Consider the following 24595-nt stretch of genomic DNA (forward strand, 5'->3'; position numbering starts at 1 on the left):
CTAACCCAAGTCTACAGTAATGACTGCTGGATGACGCACTAACCGAAGTCTACAGTAATGACTGCTGGATGACGCACTAACCCAAGTCTACAGTAATGGCTGCTGGATGACACACTAACCCAAGTCTACAGTAATGACTGCTGGATGACACACTAACCCAAGTCTACAGTAATGACTGCTGGATGACACACTAACCTGATAGCTGCTGCTGTCCAAGGGTAGTACGGCTCACCATCTGGGTGCTTAGGTGCGTTTCTGTGGTGTGTGTTGTAGAGAAACCTGAAAAGGTTTTCTTATGTTAAGTCCAGCTCATTTCACACCAGAATCAAAGAGTCAGAGCTAGTAACATAGTTTACAAATAATGTATCCACATCGATTATAAGAGAACACAGGAACCTTTTTTTTATTGTGGTGATAAAGCATCAACTTCCATTTTAGCTGTGGACGTAACAGAGAAGTAAGGCTTCCCCCCAGTATACTTACTTAGGTGGATGCAGCATTGGTCCGAAGCTGCATCTGTCCCCAGCCGCGTGATCACATGACCACTGATTGCTGAGATCTCACCATTGCTCTGAGCAGAGAATGGAACTGTCATTCACTGCTGTCTGTCCCTCCCCTGCCCCCAACACTCACTGGAGTGCTGGGCTTTAAAGGAGGAGGTAGCTGCTGGCTCAGGCTCTAATCGTTGAGAGGCTGAGCTAGGTGACACTCCAGACTCAGAGGTGGATCCCGACTTTGAAGTTGGGATCTTTCCCCATCCTGACCAGGCTGAGGCTGAGTGACTTCAGCCAACTATCAGCTGAAAACGGATCATAGGAGTGCAAAACAAACTGCACTCCTGTGATCCACAGGAGAAGTACAGCCAAAAGAGCTTTGCCTGTACTTCTCCTTTAATCATTCATATTACAAATATAATAAGAGAAAAAAATGTAAATAAAAAATCTTCCAATTAGGACATTTTTTCTGGTAATATCTGTCTAAGATTTCCTTTTTGCTTTTTTTGTGTCTCTAGAACAGTAAGTGAAGTGAATTTTTAAGGACCCCACTCTATCCAAAACAATAAAAGCAATGGCTTTATATATACTTGGACAGAAAAATACTGTAAATAACTCCTTTACTGAATAACCCCCCCCCCCTTCAACCAGAGAACCCTAAAAATTTCAGAATTTCAGCACCATAGTCAGGGCCACTGCATTTGTTTCCTTGAATAAGTCAGGATTTCTGATTTCACTTAGATTTCTCTTCCTACAAATGTGGTCTGGTTCAAAAAATAACTGTTTATTAGGACATATAAAATAGGACATGGTGGTGGGTCTCTATTATGTTGTCTATCGGTCTTTGTGTTGAAGAACTCCTCCCCTTAAGCACTACAGTACAAAATAACAAGATATAGTGAAAATGAATAGCCTCTTAAATATAAAAAAACAAAACTAGCTTTTAGCTTCAATATTTGCCTTCATTTCATAGATTTCCACCACAGTACTTATATTGCCACTAGATGCCCTCAGTCTAATGGCCAGCTTCATTCAAACCACTTTCTGTGAGCCCAAGTCATTCTGGACCGCCCTATTACTCTGCTCTATTACTCTGCTCTCTCCTCCTATCAGTGTGCTTCTTGTCAGAATATGAACTTATTGGCTACTTGTGTTGCTTCTTCCTCTCACACTCCAGCCAGGGCCGTGGATAAGGGGGTACCACCAATCCTCCAGTACAGGACCCAGGCCAGCAGGGGGGCCAAGGCATCTAGGTGAATCAGAGGTGGGCAGGGAGGGAGTTCGGCATGGCGAGGGGGGGGGGGGCAGTTACTGGAATTGATCTCCTGTATGGCTCTCTCTGCAGCAGCTGAAAGTTGGCTTCTTCTCTTCTTCTTGCTGGCTTTCAGCTGCTGCAGAGAGCCATACAGGAGATCATTTCCAGTAATTGCACCCCCCCCCCCCCCACACCCATCACCATCCTGTGCACCTTATGTTTCCCTCTGCTGCCCAGTTCCCCCTGTGTGACTCCACCCCTGCAGAGCTGTCGGCTTCCCTCCACTCCTTCCCACCGGCAGCTGCCAGCACACAGTAGGATCCTTCAGAATAGAGAGTGGGGGAAGGGTCTGGTGAACAAGTCACATTTACCAGGCCCTTCCTTTCCTAAATGAACACAATGAGTGATCCCTGGTCTCCTCCTCCCACGCATGACTGCAAGACTTCTCCAGGGCCTCCCCCATCCTCTGGAACTCACTACCCCAATCCATCAGATTATCGCCTTCCCTCCTCACCTTCAGGCGCTCCGTGAAAACCCACCTCTTCAGGGAAGCTTACCCCACCCTTACCTAACAGCCGTCCTCCTTCATTCCTCCTACCACTCCATCCCCCACAGCCACTTCCTCCTGTACCACTACCCCCTCCCTCCTAGATTGTAAGCTCGAAAGAGTAGGGCCCTCTAACCCCTCGTGTGCTGTTCGTTGTTACTGTGCTGTTTCATGTATTGTCCCCCCCCCCCTATTGTACAGCGCTGAGCAAACCCTTTGGCGCTCTATAAACTCGATGTAATAATAATAATAATAATCATTACTGATCACTCTTTGTGTTTATTCATACATGAAGCATAGTAAACTGTGTTTTTTGTGGGGAGGGGCTCTGTCAGGCTGGCTGTATGGGGCCCTGTGGTTTCTAACAGCAGCCCTGACTTCAGCCCTGTTGTACAGGGACTGCAAGAGGCTGATACCAAGTCACATTCAGGTACTTACATTTAAATAATACATTTAACTGAAAAGTTTATAATTATAACAAAAATAAACATACATACTCACCTCCTTGTTGCAGAATCCACGTGACTCTGCAGCAATTACATGATTGCTGATTGCTCAGTTCTTGGTCTGTTCCAAGTGGAGAACACTGAATGTCAGTCACTGCTCTTCACTCTGCTCCTCCAGCACTCACTGGAGTGCCGGGCTGGGGAGGGGGTGGGTATGGCTGGCTCCAGCTCTCAGCAGTGGGTTGAAAGATGGAGCCATCTGTCAATGAGGCAGCTGGGTTATGGTTGCCACCCCATCCCTTTAAAACCAAACACATATTAATGACACAGGATTTGAGGCTAATTTAATGCAGAGAAGGCACTAAGTGACTTTAATTACCACCTTAATCAGCCACAGAATCTGTGCAATTAATATGTCTTTGGTTTTAAAGGGATGAGGTGGCAACCCTAAGTTGGGTAGATCCTGAAAATATTCTCAGGGTGTGACTCCACGATGACCGTTGTGTGGAAATGCCTTGGGTGAAGCTTGTGGCCAGTGATCGCTCACGCTGGCAAAAATTCCTATGGCGCCATCTTTGTTTCTGTCAATGTGAGTTACTGATATCTACATGTAAGTGCATTGGGAAATACATTTTATCTTGCTCTTATTGGTTACACTATGAGGTCTTGTTCTTCCTCATTTATATAAATATTTACCATTTGTGGTTCTGACGTGGAGTAAAAAAAGGAACCAGTTCGGAGGAGTCATAGAACAAATGTGTTGACAGCATAGAAGCCCCAGAGATTGAAGGGATATCTCATGGTGCATGGCTGTGTGTCAGCTGAGCTCATTTAATCTCATGAGCAGGAGATCCAATCTTTCTGATAAGAAGTCTGTGTATCCTGGTGGTGTGTTGTTTCACAATACTGGCTCCTCTTGGGATGTGTATAGAATTATGATTATTTACAATTTATTTGAACATCACTTTTCAAGATTATACACTGCTCAAAAAAAATTAAAGAAAGACTTTTTAATCAGAGTATATCATCAAGTCAATTAAACTCCTGGGATATTGATCTGGTCAGTTGAGTAGCTAAGGTACAGTATTTTTTATTCAGCTGCTTTGGTGTTAATTAAATTAACAACAGGTGCACTAGATGGGCAACAATGAGAGGACCCCCAAAACAGGGATGGTTTTACAGAGGAGGCCACTGATATTTTTTTTCCCTACTCTCCTTTTCTGACTGTTTTTCACTAGTTTTGCATTTGGCTAGGGTCAGTGTTACTACTGGTATCATGAGGCCATACCTGGACCCTACAGAGGTAGCACAGGCAGTCCAACTCCTCCAGGATGGCACATCAATACGTGCCATTGCCAGAAGGTTTGCTGTGTCTAACAGCACAGTCTCAAGAGCATGGAGGAGATTCCAGGAGACAGTTACTCTGGGAGAGCTGGACAGGGCCGTAGAAGGTCCTTAATCCATCAGCAGGACCGGTATCTGCTCCTTTGTGCAAAGAGGAATAGGATGAGCACAGCCAGAGCCCACTGGTGTGAATTTCTCTGACCAATCAGAAACAGACTTCATGAGGGTGGCCTGAGGGTATGGCGTCCTCTAGTGGGCCCTGTACTCACTGCCCGACACCATAGAGCTCGATTGGCATTTGCCATTGAACACCAGAATTGGCAGGTCTGCCACTGGCGTCCTGTGGTTTTCACAGATGAGAGCAGGTTCCCCCTGAGCACATGTGACAGACGTGAAAGGGTCTGAAAAGCCGTGGAGAACGTTCTGCTGCCTGTAACATTGTTCAGCATGACCGTTTCGGTGGTGGGTCAGTGATGGTCTGGGGAGTCATATCCATGGAGGAACGCACAGACCTCTATAGGCTAGAAAATGGCACCCCGACTGCCATTAGATATCGGGATGAAATCCTTGGACCCATTGTCAGACCCTACGCTGGTGCAGAGGGTCCTGGGTTCCTACTGCATGACAATGCCCGGCCTCATGTGGCGAGAGTATGCAGACAGTTCCTGGAGGATGAAGGAATTGATACCATTGAATGGCCCCCATGCTCGCCTGACCTAAGTGCAATAGAAAACCTTTAGGGGATATCATGTTTCAAACCATCCGATGTCGCCTGGTTGCACCTCAGACTGTCCAGGAGCTCAGTGATGCCCTAGTCCAGATCTGGGAGGAAATCCCCCAGGACACCATCCATGGTCTCATTAGGAGCATGCCCCGATGTTGTCAGGAATGCATACAAGCACATGGGGGCCATACAAACTACTGAGCACCATTTTGAACTAAAAATGGACTAGCCTGCTGCATCATTTTTTTCACTTTGATTTTTGGGGTGTCTGAATTTGGTCCTCTGTAGGTCAATCATTTTCATTTCCATCAAATGATGAGGCATCCTTACGTTCCTAACACATCACCCCGTCCATATCAGTATAGAGATCCAGCAGGAGATTTTTCCCCATTGAGATCCGATGGGTTTTCAAAGTATTCCTTTAATTCTTTTGACCCGTGTATTTCACTGTGCTATGCTTGCTATGAGGAGCCAGGAGCGCCGGTGGGGATTAGAAAAGAGGAAAATCAGGGCAGCTCTGTGCAAAACCATTACACGCAGCAGGTAAGTATGAGATGTTTGTTATTTTTTTTTTTTTAATTTTAACCTTTAATAAAACTTTAAATGACCTTCGCTCCCTTAGTTAAAGTGGAACTATGGGCAAAGTAAAAAAGTGCATATATGATACAGGCTGTTGCTAGCATCCCAAAAGAAACATATTAAAAAATTAAAAGCTGGCGCCCAGCTTTAATTAGTACAAAAGCTTGTAAAAAAAATAAATAAATAAAAAAAAAGAAAACTAAAGTAGCCACCATGTCTAAGGATTAGTAAGCTGCAATATATTACATTTTGAAAGATGGGTAAACATGGGGGGTAGATATGCTTTAAGGATAGGTGGTAAAATATTTACCGTCAGCTTTACTCTTGAGATCCTCATTCTGCAGCCCTGCCCAAAGCCTCTGCAGTAAATATTTCTGGAGCAAGTGGCTTGCATGCGCAGCAGGAGTACCTTCCTAAACTTCACTGACGGGGGTGGGATAAAACATTAACCACTTCCCTTCCAGCCGTTGTATATAGACGGTGGCAGTGCAGGGGTGGGTTGTCGTTCATAAACGGCGCCCGCCATTTTGGATTGTGCGCGCTCCTCCGGACACAGTGGAACACCGATTGTCCCTGGGAGCATGCAGCACTGCGAACCGGTGCCCACTGTGTCCGGAGGACACAGCGGAACACCGATCGCTCTACGGGGCCTCTGTGCGAGGTCCCGATCATGTGATCACTGATTGGCCAATCAGTGATCACATGAATAGGTGTAAGCAAGATGTTACTTCTGACATCATTGCTTACTACGTGTGAAATCTGTGAATGATCACAGAGATCACATGGTACAGGGCTATTCACAACAGCCTTGTACCATGTGACAAGCTGTGACCAATCACAGCTCTCACAGTATTTCTGGATGGCTGTAACAATGCAGCCGGAGGGAAGGAGAAATGATTGCTTTTACAGCCTTTATGGGTGTAAAAGCAATCAGTGTAAAAAATAAAAAAAAAATCTTTATCACCCCCCACAAGTAGTACAGTGTCACCAGTACCATGACACTGTACTGCTAAGGTGACAGTATGTTAAAAAAACAACCCATAACTAATAATATAAAAAAATAAAATAAAAATGTAAAAAAAATGTTTTGAAAAATTATAACTTTTGGTTATAAACTAATTTGAGGTATTTTTTTTTTTTACTAAAAAGATAACTGAATATATTTTGGCCAAGATTTATGAAGAAAGATTAATTATTTGCAAAATTTTATAAGAAAAACACTTTTTTTTCTACATTTTTGGACTTTTTCATTTATATAGCAAAAAAAAAAAAAAATCCCAGTGGTGAATAAATACCACCAAAATAACGTTTTATCTGTCTCAAAAAAATGCTAAAAAATTTCATATGGTTACAGTGTTGCATGACCGCGCAATTGTCATTCAAAGTGCGACAGCGCTGAAAGCTGAAAATTGGCCTGGGCAGGAAGGGGGTAAAAGTGTCCGGACTGGAAGGGGGTGAAAGTGTCCGGACTGGAAGGGGGTGAAAGTGTCCGGACTGGAAGGGGGGGAAAGTGTCTGGACTGGAAAGGGGTGAAAGTGTCCGGACTGGAAGGGGGTGAAAGTGTCCGGACTGGAAGGGGGTGAAAGTGTCCGGACTGGAAGGGGGTGAAACTGTCCGGACTGGAAGGGGGTGAAACTGTCAGGACTGGAAGGAGGTGAAAGTGTCCATACTTGAAGTAGTTAAAGGTCAACTTCATGTTCAGCCAAATTTTTGCTGCGTCCGTTATGCACATTATCCCTCTCTTCCAATCTGGAGAAAAGGTAAATCTCCCTCATGAAACTCCAGATAGCAATAAAAACCCAAAAAGGGTTCTAGTTCTTCTCCACTCCACCCTCAACTAGAAAAAAAGTGTGCATGGCTTTTAGTCCTACAATGCAGAAAAATGCCAAATTATTTCTCCTCCTTGTACATACAGTATATTGAAAATGGAAGAAATAAAAGAATACCTGGGCCGGTCTCATCTTTATCACTTATATTTAGTTGTGTTCCATATCTGAGCTTTGAGTTGGCCTTGTTTGTCCCACTGCAGAATTTCAGCATCACAAAGCAGTAATAGGTGGTGTTATCTTTATCTTGGAACCCATTTATCTGGAGATCAGCCAATCCGTTCAAGTGAGTTCTTCCTCTGTAATTGGGATCAATTATCAGATCAGAGGGGTGATAGGCGTAGGGTCCTGTTGGGCTGCCCACTCTCCAGAAAACACCACTCCACAGAAGGTTGTCATCTGGTGGGATGGTGTATGAGCAGTTGATGGTGACAGAATTTCCTTCAGACAATATTATTCCAGACTGAGTGACAGCGAACTCGGGATTGTTCTGAGTCGGATCTGAAAAAGAAAGGAAATATGTAATGAGCTTCATTGCAGAAAAATATTTAGTGCACAAATGCAGGTTTTATCTTTTGGCATTCACATTATAGGAAAATTTGAGCTTCTAATCTAGTAGTCTTCTAGTTTCTTGTCTTCCCCCCAGCCCGGACCCCACCCCCCATTGACTTCTCCATCATGTCCAACAACGCCACCATCAAACCCGCCCCGCAGGCCAGAGTACTTGGTGTCATTCTGGACTCCAACCTAATCTTCCAGCCCCAAGTCCAATCTTTAACAAACTCATGCAGACTCCACCTCCGCAACATCGCCAAAATCCGCACGTTCCTAACCCCAGAAACCTCTAAACAGCTCATCCACTCCCTCATCATATCACGACTCGACTACTGCAACTCCCTCCTCACTGGCCTGCCTCGCCGCTGGCTATCCCCGCTTCAGTCCATCCTGAATACGGCAGCCAGACTCATTCACCTTTCCAACCGCTCCATCTCCGCCACCCCCCTCTGCCAATCCCTCCACTGGCTTCCGATTGCGCAACGGATCAAATTCAAAATCCTAACACTGACGTACAAAGCCGTCCACCATACTGCCCCGCACTACATCACTGACCTAATATCCAAGTACCACCCAACACGCACACTCCGCTCCTCACAAGACCTCCTTCTCTCTAGTTCCCTGGTCTCTTCCTCCCATGCCCGCCTCCAGGACTTCTCCAGGGTGTCACCCATCCTCTGGAACTCCCTGCCCCAACCCATCAGATTATCACCTACTCTCCTCTCCTTCAGGCGCACCCTGAAAACCCATCTCTTCAGGGAAGCCTACCCCACCCCCTGCTAACTTGCCGACCTCCTCCACTCCATCCCCCACAGCTATCTCCTCCTGTGCCACCATCACCTCCCTCCTAGATTGTAAGCTCAAAAGAGCAGGGCCCTTGAACCCCTCATGTTTTGCATTGTATTGTTATTGTTCTGTCACATGTTCTGTCCCCCTTTGTAATGTACAGCGCTGAGCGAACTATTGGCGCTTTAGAAATACTGTATAATAATAATAATAATAATAATAATAATAGTGGTCAAACCACACAAAAGTAGAAAAACCGCCATGCTGTACATGACTAGTGCACAAGAGATAGGCTAGCCAAGACCCCCTACACCACCATCTCCCTCTCTCACATACCCTTTAACATATCATTAAAGAAAAACATAACACCGATTGGAGTAAAATGGCCAACACGGCCTGTTATTAACACTTCAACTTCAATACACAAAACATTCCTTAAAACAGAAACATACAGGAGAAGTTGTTGGTCTTCGAAGGCACCAAACCAGAACCGATATCCTCCTGCGGAACTTATATTATAACTAGGCCTCCAGCCTCAACGCATCGGCTTGGAGACAAAACATACCATCCGCAGTGCAGAACCACCACCTTACAGTTAAACCTCGGTTAACCGGAGTGCACCCGGCCACACCATACCTCCGATGGGTCCCAACCATTAGCTTTAGCTTCAAAATAAGTGCCGCCTCCAAAGCCCAACAACCGCCCCCGGAACCTGAACAAAAACCCCGGGGAGTGACAAAACACCCACACAACCCCAAGGGAGAGCGGGAGGGAAGCTCGCTCACTGCTGTCTCCTCCTGCACTGAACTGGGCGACCCTCCCCATCCACACCCAAAAGGTGTCGAAGACCCCACCCTGCACCCCCCATCACCAATCAGGTAACTTGCCCATATCCTAACTCCCACCTTTTCCTTTTTTAACCCTTTCCAATCTTTACTAACCCTCTCTTAACCTAGTCATGTCTGCCCTGCGCTATTTTCTTTTCCTTCCTTTCGCTACGGGCATCTCTTTTTTGTTTGGCAAATTAAAGTAGAAGTCTATCCAAAATGTTTTTGTTTTGTACTGAGAATGGAATAATAAGGAGCTGGGCTTTTTTCAGCGGGAAAGCATTGAGAACTCTGTTTCGGCACCCCCACCACTGAATGGGGTGCTGGAGGGTCTATTAATGCTGGCTACTGGGGGATCTTTTGTAACTGGGGGATCATTTGTTGCTGGAGAGGTCTATTGTTCCTGGTGGGGTATGATATATTTTTGTTGGCGGACTCTTATGTTGCTACTCTTCACCAAACCATTACCACAAGGTTGGTGCACAATTGTCTAAAATGTTTTTCTGTTCTGTAGTCTTAAAAGTTCACTGGAAACCCAATCATTTGGCGGACTTCAGTGGGGATCAACGGGGAGATTCTCCACTGAGCAAGTGGATGACAGGTCCCCGTCTACTCTGCTGTTGTAGAGCGGACACAGCCCACTGTCCTCTATGGGCAGTCAGATGGAAATGGACCTTCTGTCCATTTCCATCTGGCTGCCATCCCATCCAACAGGGGAATGGACCCCCATCTGTCTCTTTTTGGTGGATCGGATGGGATGTCGGCAGGTTTAAAATGACATATCTGTTTACACCAGTGTTTCTCAACTCCAGTCCTCATGGACCCCCAACAGGTCATGTTTTCAGGATTTCCCTCAGATGAAACAGCTGTGGTAATTACTAAGGCAGTGAAACTGATCAAATCACCTGTGCAAAATAATGGAAATCCTGAAAACATAACCTGTTGGGGGTCCATGAGGACTGGAGTTGAGAAACACTGGTTTACACCCGCCGCTCCATAGAGGGGAGTAGAAGTTCTGATCAGGCCTGTCTGAAGAACGGGCAGGTGGACCCGATTGGAATATCCACGTGAAAGGGGCCATAAGTACTGTGTTGTCCTGAGTTGTCCAATCTCTAAGCAAGGTCACTAGATAATAACTCAAGATCATTTAAAATCACCCAGAACATGTTTTGGGATGTCTAGAATCGATGTGTATTTCAAAGCTCAAATCTAAAATGATCTTACCTGCTACCACTACCTGGGTGCCGTGTGCAGATGATTCTCTGCTTTCCCTTGTTCTTGTCTTCACCTCACAGCAGTATTGCAGGCTGTCATCACCTGTAACTTTCTTGATGTGTAAGAAGAAGCCGTCCTCAGATTTCTGCACCGTCCATCGTCCATCCTTATGTCTCGTATTTTCTATTTTCCATTTTAACAATTCAGGATTCTCAGAACACAGGTCGCTTGTTCCTCGCCTCCAGATGATCTCATCTACAAAATCAGGTGATCTATAATGGACAACACACGGTATAGAGATATCTTCTCCCATCACAGCAGGGACCACATCCGGCTGTTCTACGAAGTACTGACCTTTAAATAAAAGGGGAAAAATAAACACCAAAATCATCCATTACAGCGAAATGCCAGGAAAACATAAAAGATGTAAATGAATTGTACCTCTCTATATATTAATGCATGGTAAGAAGTATTTATTTTTTTAGATGCAACAGTGTAAGGGTGAACTTAAAGTGTTACTAAACCCACAACAGTACAATCAGTCTGTAGATGCAATAAAGCATGCTTGTTATACTCACTGTGGAACATAAGGGGTTAATCCTCTGCATTGTGTAAAAATGCTGTTTGATCCTGTCTTCTCTGATCCTCCTGTTCTTCCAGTGCTCCCCTTATCTCCTGATAAGAGATATCATGTGGAGTCACTCTGCACATGCTCAGTTTGGTGTGTATTGCTAGAGAGGTTTTTTTTTTTGTCTTGGGAGAGTGCATGTGATCAACACAGAGCCAATCTGCACTGTCCAGACAGAGGTCATTGGTTCTGTATCCTCCTAGAGCAGAATGAAAACTCCTCCTACAAGCTTTAACCAGTGCTCAGCTGAATACTGATAGAAGTCACAAGACTGCTATATACTGCTGATGAGAAAAGGTTATAGCAGTTTATATTTACTAAAATAATTGCATTTCCATGTTGTGTGTACTGTGGGAGACCAGATATAGTGAATGCAAGGTCCAGGGAGACCAGATATAGTGAATGCAGGGTCCGGGGAGAGCGGATATAGTGAATGCAGGGTCCGGGGAGAGTGGATATAGTGAATGCAGGGTCCGGGGAGACCGGATATAGTGAATGCAGGGTCTGGGGAGACCGGATATAGTGAATGCAGGGTCCGGGGAGAGCAGATATAGTGAATGCAGGGTCCGGGGAGAGTGGATATAGTGAATGCAGGGTCCGGGGAGAGCGGATATAGTGAATGCGGGGTCCGGGGAGACTAGATATAGTGAATGCAGGGTCCTGGGAGACCAGATATAGTGAATGCAGGGTCCGGGGAGACCAGATATAGTGAATGCAGGGTCCTGGGAGACCAGATATAGTGAATGCAGGGTCTGGGGAGAGCAGATATAGTGAATGCAGGGTCCGGGGAGAGTGGATATAGTGGATGCAGGGTCCGGGGAGAGCGGATATAGTGAATGCAGGGTCCGGGGAGACCAGATATAGTAAATGCAGGGTCCGGGGAGACCAGATATAGTGAATGCAGGGTCCGGGGAGAGCGGATATAGTGAATGCAGGGTCCGGGGAGACCGGATATAGTGAATGCAGGGTCCGGGGAGACCGGATATAGTGAATGCAGGGTCTGAGGAGAGCAGATATAGTGAATGCAGGGTTCAGGGAGAGCGGATATAGTAAATGCAGGGTCCAGGGAGACCAGATATAGTGAATGCAGGGTCTGAGGAGAGCAGATATAGTGAATGCAGGGTTCAGGGAGAGCGGATATAGTAAATGCAGGGTCCAGGGAGACCAGATATAGTGAATGCAGGGTCTGGGGAGAGTGGATATAGTGAATGCAGGGTCCAGGGAGAGCGGATATAGTGAATGCAGGGTCCGGGGAGATCAGATATAGTGAATGCAGGGTCCGGGGAGAGCAGATATAGTGAATGCAGGGTCCGGGGAGATCAGATATAGTGAATTCCTGGTCCAGGGAGAGTGAATATAGTGAATGCAGGGTCCAGGAGAGCGGATATAGTGAATGCAGGGTCCGGGGAGAGCGGATATAGTGAATGCAGGGTCTGGGGAGACCAGATATAGTGAATGCAGGGTCTGGGGAGAGCGGATATAGTGAATGCAGGGTCTGGGGAGAGCGGATATAGTGAATGCAGGGTCTGGGGAGAGCGGATATAGTGAATGCAGGGTCCGGGGAGACCGGATATAGTGAATGCAGGGTCCGGGGAGAGTGGATATAGTGAATGCAGGGTCCGGGGTTTAGAAACACTTTAGACTGGCAGCTTTAACCGAGCCCAGGTACATTTGTGTAGTGTGAATATTCAGAGAGTGGTTAGGCATGCCGTGTCTGGAACCACTTGGAAGAGGTGGCCCCAAGCACGGTTCACTTGTGGTACCATTTCCCATCTCTGAACCATACCAAGAGGAGGAGTCAATCTCTTCTGGTGAGTGTCAAAGCAAGTTGGGATCGGCTGGCTCAGGCTCTCAGCATATCACTGAGAGGCTGAGTTAGGTGCGAGTCCAGACTCTGGGTGGATCCCAACTTTAAAATCAGGGTCTTTCCCCAATCTGGACAGGTTGAATGACATCAGCCAATAGCGGACTCCAGCCCGCTGTCAGCTATAAACGGGTCACAGGAGTGCAGAACGAACTTTAGCTGTACTTCCCCTTTAATTATAGGGTAATTAGTGCTGCAACTTCTGGGGGGGGGAAGGGGGTGTTCATTCAGTTTTTCAAGGTGTGGAGGACACCATGTGGGAGCAGCTGGGTACAACTTGGTAAGTGTTGTATGTTTTCTAGTTATACACGTTAACATCGGGAGAGTACATTGCTGGGGAGGACACAAAGCCTTCCCACCATTGGACACCTAATCTCCAAGGTAAATGTGGACGTGGCCCAGTGGATATGGGAGTCTTCAATGGAATTATCAGAAACTGAGAGCCTACTTTAAAGGTGATACAAGATATCTGGCCTTCCTCCTACATGAATGAGCAAGGGATACTTGGTACACCTTATTACGTATGAAAAACAGATTGAATAGTAAAAATAAAAACACCCACATTGTGAAAAAAATCCCCTTATAAAAAAATAAAAAAATAAAAGTCCAAATCCAATGACACCCATGTTATCAACCTGCAGACAGGATGACCTGCACCATAATGTCCAGAACAGACATCATGCTGGAATGTAGCCATAGTACCAGGGAACCTGGGGGACAACAAAGACCAAATATGGGAATGAGCTTGGGTTCGGGTTAGGGTTCACTCTACCCAAGTTTGTCTGAACCCCAAAATTAGCTGTCTTTGCTAGACCAACGAGTCTGTCCTCCTCCTGCAGGGTGATACAGACAGAAGGGGGCTATGAGTCTGTCCTCCTCCTGCAGGATGATACAGACAGAAGGGGGCTATGAGTCTGTCCTCCTCCTGCAGGGTGATACAGACAGAAGGGGGCTATGAGTCTGTCCTCCTCCTGCAGGGTGATACAGACAGAAGGGGGCTATGAGCCTGTCCTCCTCCTGCAGGGTGATACAGACAAAAGGGGGCTATGAGTCTGTCCTCCTCCTGCAGGGTGATACAGACAGAAGGGAGCTATAAGACTGTTCTCCTCCTGCAGGGTGACACAGACAGAAGGGGGCTATGAGTCTCCTCCTCCTGCAGGGTGACACAGACAGATGGGGGCTATGAGTCTCCTCCTCCTGCAGGGTGATGCAGACAGAAGGGGGCTATAAGTCTGTTTTCCTCCTGCAGGGTGATACAGACAGAAGGGGGCTATGAGTCTGTCCTCCTCCTGCAGGGTGACACAGACAGAAGGGGGCTATGAGTCTGTCCTCCTCCTGCAGGGCGATACAGACAGAAGGGGGCTATGAGTCTGTCCTCCTCCTGCAGGGTGATACAGACAGAAGGGGGCTATGAGTCTGTCCTCCTCCTGCAGGGTGACACAGACAGATGGGGGCTATGAGTCTCCTCCTCCTGCAGGGTGATGCAGACAGAAGGGGGCTATGAGTCTGTCCTCCTCCTGCAGGGTGATACAAACAGAAGGGGGTTATGGGTCTGTCCTCCTCCTGCAGGGCGATACAGACAGAAGGGGGCTATGAGTCTGTCCTCCTCCTGCATGGCGATACAGACAAAAGGGGGCTATGAGTCTGTCCTCCTCCTGCAGGGTGATACAGACAGAAGGGGGCTATGAGTCTGTCCTCCTCCTGCAGGGCGATACAGACAGAAGGGATCTATGAGTCTGTCCTCCTCCTGCAGGGTGATACAGACAGAAGGGGGCTATGAGTCTGTCCTCCTCCTGCAGGGTGATACAGACAGAAGGGGGCTATGAGTCTGACCTCCTCCTGCAGGGTGATACATACAGAAGGGGGCTACGAGTCTGTCCTCCTCCTGCAGGGTGATATAGACAGAAGGGGGCTATGAGTCTGTCCTCCTCCTGCAGGGTGATACAGAGAGAAGGAGCTATGAGTCTGACCTCCTCCTGCAGGGTGATACAGACAGAAGGGGGCTATGAGTCTGTCCTCCTCCTGCAGGGTGATACAGACAGAAGGGGGCTATGAGTCTGTCCTCCTCCTGCAGGATGACGTATATAAAATATACTTAATTTAACATTTTACCTTTGAACTTTATGTAGGTTCCATGTGTGTTCTGCCATGATTCAATTAGTTTCCCGTTATAAAAAAGTGAGATCCTACAGCAGAACATGGGTCCATCCTTTTCCTTCAGATTCTGGATTTTGATTGTCACTGTTCTCTCCTGCTGAGGGTTTCCCTCCATGCTGATCCGTCCTGTATAGTCTCTATGTATCCATTTCTCCGTGTGATTGTAAATAAATGCATTACTTCCACATTTACCTCCTGGTCCTTGTCTCCAGTACACTCTCACCTCAGCTGGTTTATCACCCTTCGGATAGGAGAAGTGACAGGGGATGGTCACCGATCCCCCATTATCTACCATTATGGAGTCAAGCTGCTCTGTACAGTACGGATCATCTGGTTTCCCATAGACATCTCCTAAGGAGGAATCAATCATATTCATATATGTCACTTTTATATCATAGTTAGTCTGGCTGAAAAAAGACAAAAGTCCATCCATATCGCCATTTGACAACATTTTTCATATATTTTCCTTTATGATGTTCTCAATTATCCACTTCACACTTGATGTTTTCTAGTCACTATTTGGCCACCTTTCATTTTTTTGTCATTTCCTTATACTACTTTTTATCGCCATTGGCAGTGTTTTTGGTTCTCTTATATATTATTTTTATGTTACTTATCCACTGACATTTGATGTTTTTGCATTCACTTTTTGACCACTTTTTTTTTCTCCTTATTGCCACATGTTACACATATTGTGGATTCACTGCTGTGGATATTATTGTGCGCACTAGTTACATGGTTTATGTGGATTGTTCACTCATGTTCTGTTTTGTGTGATTGTTCACTCATGTTCTGTTTTATGTGATTGTTCACTCATGTTGTGTTTTATCTGACTGTTCACTCATGTTCTGTTTTGTGTGATTGTTCACTCATGTTCTGTTTTGTGTGATTGTTCACTCATGTTCTGTTTTGTGTGATTGTTCACTCGTTCTGTTTTGTGTGATTGTTCACTCATGTTCTGTTTTGTGTGATTGTTCACTCATGTTCTGTTTTGTGTGATTGTTCACTCGTTCTGTTTTGTGTGATTGTTCACTTGTGTTCTGTTTTGTGTGATTGTTCACTCGTTCTGTTTTGTGTGATTGTTCACTCGTGTTCTGTTTTGTGTGATTGTTCACTCGTGTTCTGTTTTGTGTGATTGTTCACTCGTGTTCTGTTTTGTGTGATTGTTCACTCGTGTTCTGTTTTGTGTGATTGTTCACTCGTGTTCTGTTTTGTGTGATTGTTCACTCGTGTTCTGTTTTGTGTGATTGTTCACTCGTGTTCTGTTTTGTGTGATTGTTCACTCGTGTTCTGTTTTGTGTGATTGTTCACTCATGTTCTGTTTTATGTGATTGTTCACTCATGTTCTGTTTTGTGTGATTGTTCACTCATGTTCTGTTTTGTGTGATTGTTCACTCATGTTCTGTTTTGTGTGATTGTTCACTCATGTTCTGTTTTGTGTGATTGTTCACTCATGTTCTGTTTTATGTGATTGTTCACTCATGTTGTTTTATGTGATTGTTCACTCATGTTCTGTTTTATGTGATTGTTCACTCATGTTGTTTTATGTGATTGTTCACTCGTGTTCTGTTTTATGTGATTGTTCACTCGTGTTGTGTTTTGTGTGATTGTTCACACGTGTTGTGTTTTATGTGATTATTCACTCGTGTTGTGTTTTATGTGATTGTTCACTCGTGTTCTGTTTTATGTGATTGTTCACTCGTGTTGTGTTTTGTGTGATTGTTCACACGTGTTGTGTTTTATGTGATTATTCACTCGTGTTGTGTTTTATGTGATTGTTCACTCGTGTTCTGTTTTGTGTGATTGTTCACACGTGTTGTGTTTTATGTGATTATTCACTCGTGTTGTGTTTTATGTGATTGTTCACTCGTGTTCTGTTTTGTGTGATTGTTCACTCGTGTTCTGTTTTGTGTGATTGTTCACTCGTGTTCTGTTTTGTGTGATTGTTCACTCATGTTCTGTTTTGTGTGATTGTTCACTCATGTTCTGTTTTGTGTGATTGTTCACTCATGTTCTGTTTTGTGTGATTGTTCACTCATGTTCTGTTTTGTGTGATTGTTCACTCATGTTCTGTTTTGTGTGATTGTTCACTCATGTTCTGTTTTATGTGATTGTTCACTCATGTTCTGTTTTATGTGATTGTTCACTCATGTTCTGTTTTATGTGATTGTTCACTCATTCGTTCATCAGTAGTTTTATGTGTCATTGGTTATTGAGGTTCACTCATTCTTAGGGCAAGTAGCGCACCACCATTTTTTCACCCACAATCATAATTTCTCGGTAGTGTATTACTGTAACAATACTAAAGGAAAACCTTTCATTTTTGTATTTATTTTTTTGTTTTCATTGTATAAATAATGTGAATTATTTTAATATAAAGTAAATAAAACAATAGAAACACACATCCAGTATACCAAACCCCATGAACCAAAACCAGTGAATCTTAGTGAAGGTGATAGCAGCGAAAAAACTACCTAAGTCAATGAATAACTATTTACAGGCAGGAGATATGGCTGAGAAGCACGGACAATTTCAAAGTCAGGGTCGTACACAAGAGATCAGGCAGAGGAAGCAAGGGGCAAGCTAGGACAGGGAGAGGGTACACAGGAACAGGAACAGGAACAAGCAAGCAGGAAGAGGAACAGGAACAAGCAAGCAGGCGGAGGATCAGGAACAAGAACAAGCATGCAGGCGGAGGATCAGGAACAGGAACAAGCAAGCAGGTGGAGGAACAGGAACAAGCAAGCAGGCGGAGGATCAGGAACAGGAACAAGCAAGCAGGCGGAGGATCAGGAACAGGAACAAGCAAGCAGGCGGAGGATCAGGAACAGGAACAGCAAGCAGGTGGAGGATCAGGAACAGGAACATGCAAGTGGGCGGAGGTTCAGGAAAAGGATCAAGCAAGCAGGTGGAGGATCAGGAACAGGAACAAGCATGCAGGCAGAGGATCAGGAACAGGAACAAGCAAGCACACGGAGGAACAGGAACAAGCAAGCAGGCGGAGGATCAGGAACAGGAACAAGCAAGCAGGCGGAGAATCAGGAACAGGAACAAGCAAGCAGGTGGAGGAACAGGAACAGGATCAAGCAAGCAGGCGGAGGTTCAGGAACAAGAACAAGCATGCATGCGGAGGATCAGAAATAGGAACAAGCAAGCAGGCGGAGGACCAGGAACAAGCAAGCAGGCGGAGGATCAGGAACAGGAACAAGCAAGCAGGTGGAGGATCAGGAAAAGGAACAAGCAAGCAGGTGGAGAATCAGGAACAGGAACAAGCAAGCAGGTGGAGGATCAGGAAAAGGAACAAGCAAGCAGGCAGAGGATCAGGAACAGGAACAAGCATGCAGGCGGAGGATCAGGAACAGGAACAAGCAAGCACACGGAGGAACAGGAACAAGCAAGCAGGCGGAGGATCAGGAACAGGAACAAGCAAGCAGGCGGAGGATCAGGAACAGGAACAAGCAAGCAGGCGGAGGAACAGGAAGAGGATCAAGCAAGCAGGCGGAGGAACAGGAACAAGCCAGCAGGCGGAGGTTCAGGAACAAGAACAAGCATGCATGCGGAGGATCAGAAACAGGAACAAGCAAGCAGGCGGAGGACCAGGAACAAGCAAGCAGGCGGAGGATCAGGAACAGGAACAAGCAAGCAGGTGGAGGATCAGGAAAAGGAACAAGCAAGCAGGTGGAGGATCAGGAACAGGAACAAGCAAGCAGGTGGAGGATCAGGAAAAGGAACAAGCAAGCAGGCAGAGGATCAGGAACAGGAACAAGCACGCAGGTGGAGATTCAGGAACAGGAACAAGCATGCATGCGGAGGATCAGAAACAGGAACAAGCAAGCAGGCGGAGGATCAGGAACAAGCAAGCAGGCGGAGGATCAGGAACAGGATCAAGCATGCAGGCGGAGGATCAGGCACAGGAACATGCATGCAGGCGGAGGATCAGGAACAGGAACAAGCAAGCAGGCGGAGGAACAGGAACAGGATCAAGCAAGCAGGCGGAGGGACAGAAACAAGAAAGCAGGCGGAGGATCAGGAACAAGCAAGCAGGCGGAGGATCAGGAACAGGAACAAGCAAGCAGGCGGAGGATCAGGATCAGGGACAAGCAAGCAGGTGGAGGTTCAGGAACAGGAACAAGCAAGCAGGAGGAGGATCAGAGGCAGAGTACAGGAACAGAGTACAGGTACACGGATTAGGGGCACATGGGCAAAACAGCAAGGCAAGGGAGAGTAGCACAGGATTAGCTAAATATCCTCCCAGCAATCCATGTCAGGTGATGACTAATTAGTAAGAGCTGCTGGCTACTGACAGACACCTGCTGGTGGACACTGGAACTACAACCTAAGGTCTGGGAGCCACAGTGCCACCAGCAGCTGAACCCATTCCTACCAACTTTTTTTTGTAATTCATTTTTTATTGATTTTCAAACATTTACAACAGACAGGGCTGCATCGAAATATGGTGTGTCCAACACAAAGCAATGGGAGAGAAAAAACAAAAGAGCAAGCTGATGGATGAGAGGCACATCGATACTTACAATGTCAATACATAACAGTGAACCTTTCATTGTTAGAAACATTATTCCTTAATTAATTTAAATCATTTGTAAATGGCTTGCAGCTTGGCAAAAATATCTATTTTTCAGATTCATGTATTTAAAACATAAACAGGGGCGGACTGACAACTCATGGGGCCCCTGGGCAATAGGCGATCATGGGGCCCCTGTGTCCTTGCCCAAACTCAAAAAAGCCTATGAAAAAGGTACCAGGGTCATCTCATGGGGCCCCCTACTGACCCCGGGCCCTCGGGCAGTGCCCGAGTTTCCAAATGGTCAGTCCGCCCCTGAACATAAATGTTTAGGCTGTTGTCTGTGGGCCGGATGAACCCCAGTAAATTTTCTCTGTTTCAGTCAGAAGTTAGTGTTTGTAAAGTGTGCATGAAGGTGAAAAACCTTCTCTGTGCAGTATCCCCCCCCCCTTACTTACCTAAGCCCCCACTTGATTCAGAGATGTGCTTTGGAGTCTCGGCTATCGTGGGACTCCCTCTTCTCATTGGCTGAGACAGAAGCAGGAGCCATTGGCTCCCACCGCTGCCAATCACAGCCAATGAGAAGAGAGAGGAGGTGGGGCGTTGCTGCGGGTCTGTGTGTGAATGAACACATAGAGCATGGTGCCCCCATAGCAAGCTCCCTGCTGTGTGGGCTACTGACAGGAGGGAGGGGCCAGGAGAGCCTGCGGGGGACCCAAGAAGAGGAGGATCCAGGCTGTTCTGTGCAAAACCACAATACACAGCAGGTAAGTATAGACATGTTTGCTATTTTTTCTATAAAAAAAAGCATTATCACTTTAATAAGGTCAAGCAGTAGAGGAGAGGGGAGGCCGATTAGTGACTTAACCCTTTCATGACGAAGGTAAAACAGATTTTAACACTTCAACACAGTTGTACTGAAATAAATCCTTTTGCAATTAATAAATATTGGTGAACTTAACCCCTTCCAGTCCGGACACTTTCACCCCCTTCCAGTCCGGACACTTTCACCCCCTTCCAGTCCGGACACTTTCACCCCCTTCCAGTCCGGACACTTTCACCCCCTTCCTGACCAGGGCAATTTTCAGCTTTCAGCGCTATCACAATTTGAATGACAATTGCGCTGTCATGCAACACTGTACATATATGAATTTTTTACCATTTTTTCAGACAGATAAAACTTTATTTTGGTGGTATTTATTCACCACTGGGATTTTTATTTTTTTTGCTATGTAAATGAAAATGTCCAAAATTTTGAAAAAAAGTGTTTTTCTTATAAAATTTTGCAAATAAGTAATATGTCATCATAAATCTTGGCCAAAATATATTCTGTTATCTTTTTAGTAAAAAAAAAAAATAAGCCAAATTAGTTTATAACCAAAAATTATAATTTTGTTTATACATACTGTCACCCTAGCAGTACAGTGTCACCATGGTGACACTGTACTACTTTTGGGGGGTGATGAAGATTTTTTTTTTTACACTGATTGCTTTTACACCCATATAGGATGTAAAAGCAATCATTTCTCTTTCTCTCTGTCTGCATTCTTGCAGCCATTGAGAAATACTGTGTGAGCAGCGATTGGTCACAGCTTGTCACATGGTACAAGGCTGTTGTAAATAGCCCTGTACCACGTGACCTCTGTGATCATTCACATATTTCACACGTAGTAAGCAATGATGTCAGAAGTGACATCTTGCTTACTACTTTGCATTTGATCACTGATTGGCCAATCAGTGATCACATGATCGGGACCTCGTGCAGAGGTCCTGTCCGATGATCGGTGTTTCACTGTGTCCGGAGGACAAAGCGGGCACCGGATCGCGGTGCTGCACGCTCCCGGGGAGCGCGCACAAGCAGGGTGCGGTGAGGCTGTTTATAAACGGCCATCTGACCCTGCACTGCCACCGTCTGGCCGTTTATATACAACGGCCGGTCGGAAAGTGGTTAACTGTACCATCTGATACAAGCCTTGTTTGCTGTCGTACTAACCACTTATCTCATGGGGTGGGCTTTACCCACTTATTAGATCTCTTTGGTTTCTTTGGTACTGTATATGGTTTAGACAGCAACACTTACTAAGTGAGTAAGGCAATCAGTGTCTTTTTATTTGGCTTCCCTCTACTTCCTTTTTATTCTAAAGTATTGAGACTTTACCTAATCTTTTATATTTCACAAAAATAAGTGTTTTTTCAAAAGTCACATTTTAGTATGTGTGCACAAAATGGTTTTGGCAGAAAAATGGATAAACTGGCCCCAGATGTTGCGATCTGATTGTGCAATCCCTCTAAAATCTCCTTTAGATTTGGGTGGCACAGTGGTTTAGTGGTTAGCCTGTCTGCCTTGCAGTAAATGGGTCATGGGTTCGATTCCTGACCATCGTGCCTCCTGCATGGAGTTTGCATGTTCTGCTTGTGTGGGTTTCCTCTGGGTACTTGCCCAAACTCAAAAAAGCCTATGAAAAAGGTACCAGGGGCTACTCATAGGGCCCCCTACTGACCCCGGGCCCTCAGGCAGTGCCCGAGTTTCCAAATGGTCAGTCCGCCCTTGGTCATCTGTTCAAATCCCAACCATGGCACCACCTGCCTGGAGTTTGCATGTTCTCCCTGTGCCTGCATGGGTTTCCTCTGGGTACTCTGGTTTCTTCCCACACTCCAAAGACATGCTGGTAGGTGAATTGGCTCCTGTCTAAATTGTCCCTAGTATGTGTATGTATGAATGTGAGTTAGGGACCTTAGATTGTATGCCTCTTGAGGGTTAGGGACCTTAGATTGTACACCCCTTGAGGGTTAGGGATCTTAGATTGTACGCCCCTTGAGGGTTAGGGACCTTAGATTGTACTCCCCTTGAGGGTTAGGGACCTTAGATTGTACACCCCTTGAGGGTTAGGGATCTTAGATTGTGCACCCCTTGAGGGTTAGGGACCTTAGATTGTACGCCCCTTGAGGGTTAGGGCCCTTAGATTGTATGCCCTTTGAGGGTTATTGTACACCCCTTGAGGGTTAGGGACCGTAGATTGTACACCCCTTGAGGGTTAGGGACCTTAGATTGTACACCCCTTGAGGGTTAGGGACTGATGTGAATGTACAATATATATGTAAAGCGCTGTGTAAATTGATGGCGCTATATAAGTACCATAAATAAATAGATTTAATAACTATGGTGTCCTTTTATCATGCATCGGTAAATGACCGCTGCTCAGTTCTCCTCTGAATGCCTTTTTATGAATTGGTGTAGATCGCTTCTCCGAACGAAGGGAGAAGCGATCTACAAAGGCTTTGAACCCTGGAAAATGGCTGCTGTTAGTATAATCTCGCGAGATTACTGTAAGAGATCAGTCAGACACCGTTTACTAAGCAGCGGTAAATTACCGTTGCTTCGTTTGCAGTTTCCCCGATTCTCCACCTCTGGGCTGGAGAATCTGGGGAGAGAACACAGATCGCCAGTGAAGGGCTGACATCGCTCCTTCATATACAGTATTGGCCGTCTGTGTGCTGAGATGATCAGCGGAGAACATGTTCTCCGCTGATCATCTCTGTTTCCTAAACCACTAATAATCGGAGATCAGCAATGATCCTTAGGATCGCCGCTGATCTCTGTTTCATAAAAGAAATGCCCGCAGCGATAAAAGACGAAAAGAATTAGTGCAGGGCAGGCATGACTAGGCCCAGAGTGGGGAAGGAAGACGTGTAAGGGTTAATGATAGTATTAGGGTTGGTATTGGATAGCTGGGGGATCTGGTTGGTAGAGGAGAGTGTTATTGGGGTGTTCTGCACTTTAGGGTGGGGTTTCCTGGGGAGGGGCGTCAGTTGGGAGCTGGACGTGGGAGAGAGAGCTTCCTTCCCACCCTCCCTGTTTGGTGAGTGTTGTGTTCCTCCTGGGGGGGGGTTATTTTGGTTCCTGCGCGGTGGTTGGTCTTTGGAGGTGGTTCTTATCTTGGAGGTACAAAATGGTGTGGGACCCATCGTTGGTATGGTGTGCCCGGGAACATTCCAGTTAACCAAGGTTTAACTGGAAGGTGGTGGTGCTGCACTGCGGACGGTATGGTTGTCTCCGAGCTGGTTGGTTGCGGCTTGAGGCCTAGTGTATATGGTTGTCCGCAGGTGCATTTCGGATCATTTTGGGGGTGCCTTCAAAGACCAATGACAACTCTTTATGTTTTCTGTTATAAGGAATGGTTGATGTGTTTAAACTTGATTTGCTAATAAAAGGCCGTGTTGGCCATTTTACTCCAAAATTGGTGTTGTGTTTTCTGTAAGTATAGTAAGTAAAGGGGATTGGTATGGAAGGGTAATGGTGGTGTAGTGGGGTCTGGATGAACCTATCTCGGGTGCACTAGTCAAGAAATGCCTGCAGTGATAAGAGAAGAAAAGAATTAGTGCAGGGCAGGCATGACTAGGCCCAGAGTGGGAAGGAAGACGTGTAAGGGTTAATGATAGTATTAGGGTTGGTAAAGGATAGCTGGGGGATCTGGTTGGTAGAGGAGAGTGTAGGTGGGGTCTCCTGCACTTTAGGGTGGGGTGTCCTGGGGAGGGGCGTCAGTTGGGAGCTGGACGTGGGAGAGAGAGCTTCCCTCCCGCCCTCCCTGTTTGGTGAGTGTTGTGTTCCTCCTGGGGGGGGGGGTTATTTTGGTTTCTGTGGCGGTGGTTGGTCTTTGGAGGTGGTTTTTATCTTGGAGGTACAAAATGGTGTGGGACCCATCGGTGGTATGGTGTCCCCGGGAACATTCCCAGTTAACCAAGGTTTAACTGGAAGGTGGTGGTGCTGCACTGCGGACGGTATGGTTGTCTCCGAGCTGTTTGGTTGCGGCTGGAGGCCTAGTGGA

General features: G+C 46.0%; 1 protein-coding gene across 1 annotated transcript; it reads right to left on the minus strand.

The window, feature by feature from the left end:
- Positions 1-7200: 7200 nt before the first annotated feature.
- LOC149448975 (uncharacterized) lies at positions 7201-15567 on the minus strand. Its single transcript, XM_089694026.1, has 4 exons — positions 15203-15567; positions 10608-10952; positions 7336-7716; positions 7201-7226 (listed from the first exon to the last, which is right to left on the minus strand). Exons 1-4 carry the CDS (start codon positions 15540-15542, stop codon positions 7201-7203), a joined length of 1092 nt encoding a protein of 363 aa, XP_089550152.1. The 5' UTR covers positions 15543-15567.
- Between the last annotated feature and the right edge of the window lie 9028 nt (positions 15568-24595).

This window comes from Staurois parvus, unplaced genomic scaffold (genome assembly GCF_062004578.1).
Source record: "Staurois parvus isolate SC_StPar_1 unplaced genomic scaffold, SC_StPar_1.0 ptg000647l, whole genome shotgun sequence".
Lineage (NCBI taxonomy): Eukaryota > Metazoa > Chordata > Amphibia > Anura > Ranidae > Staurois > Staurois parvus.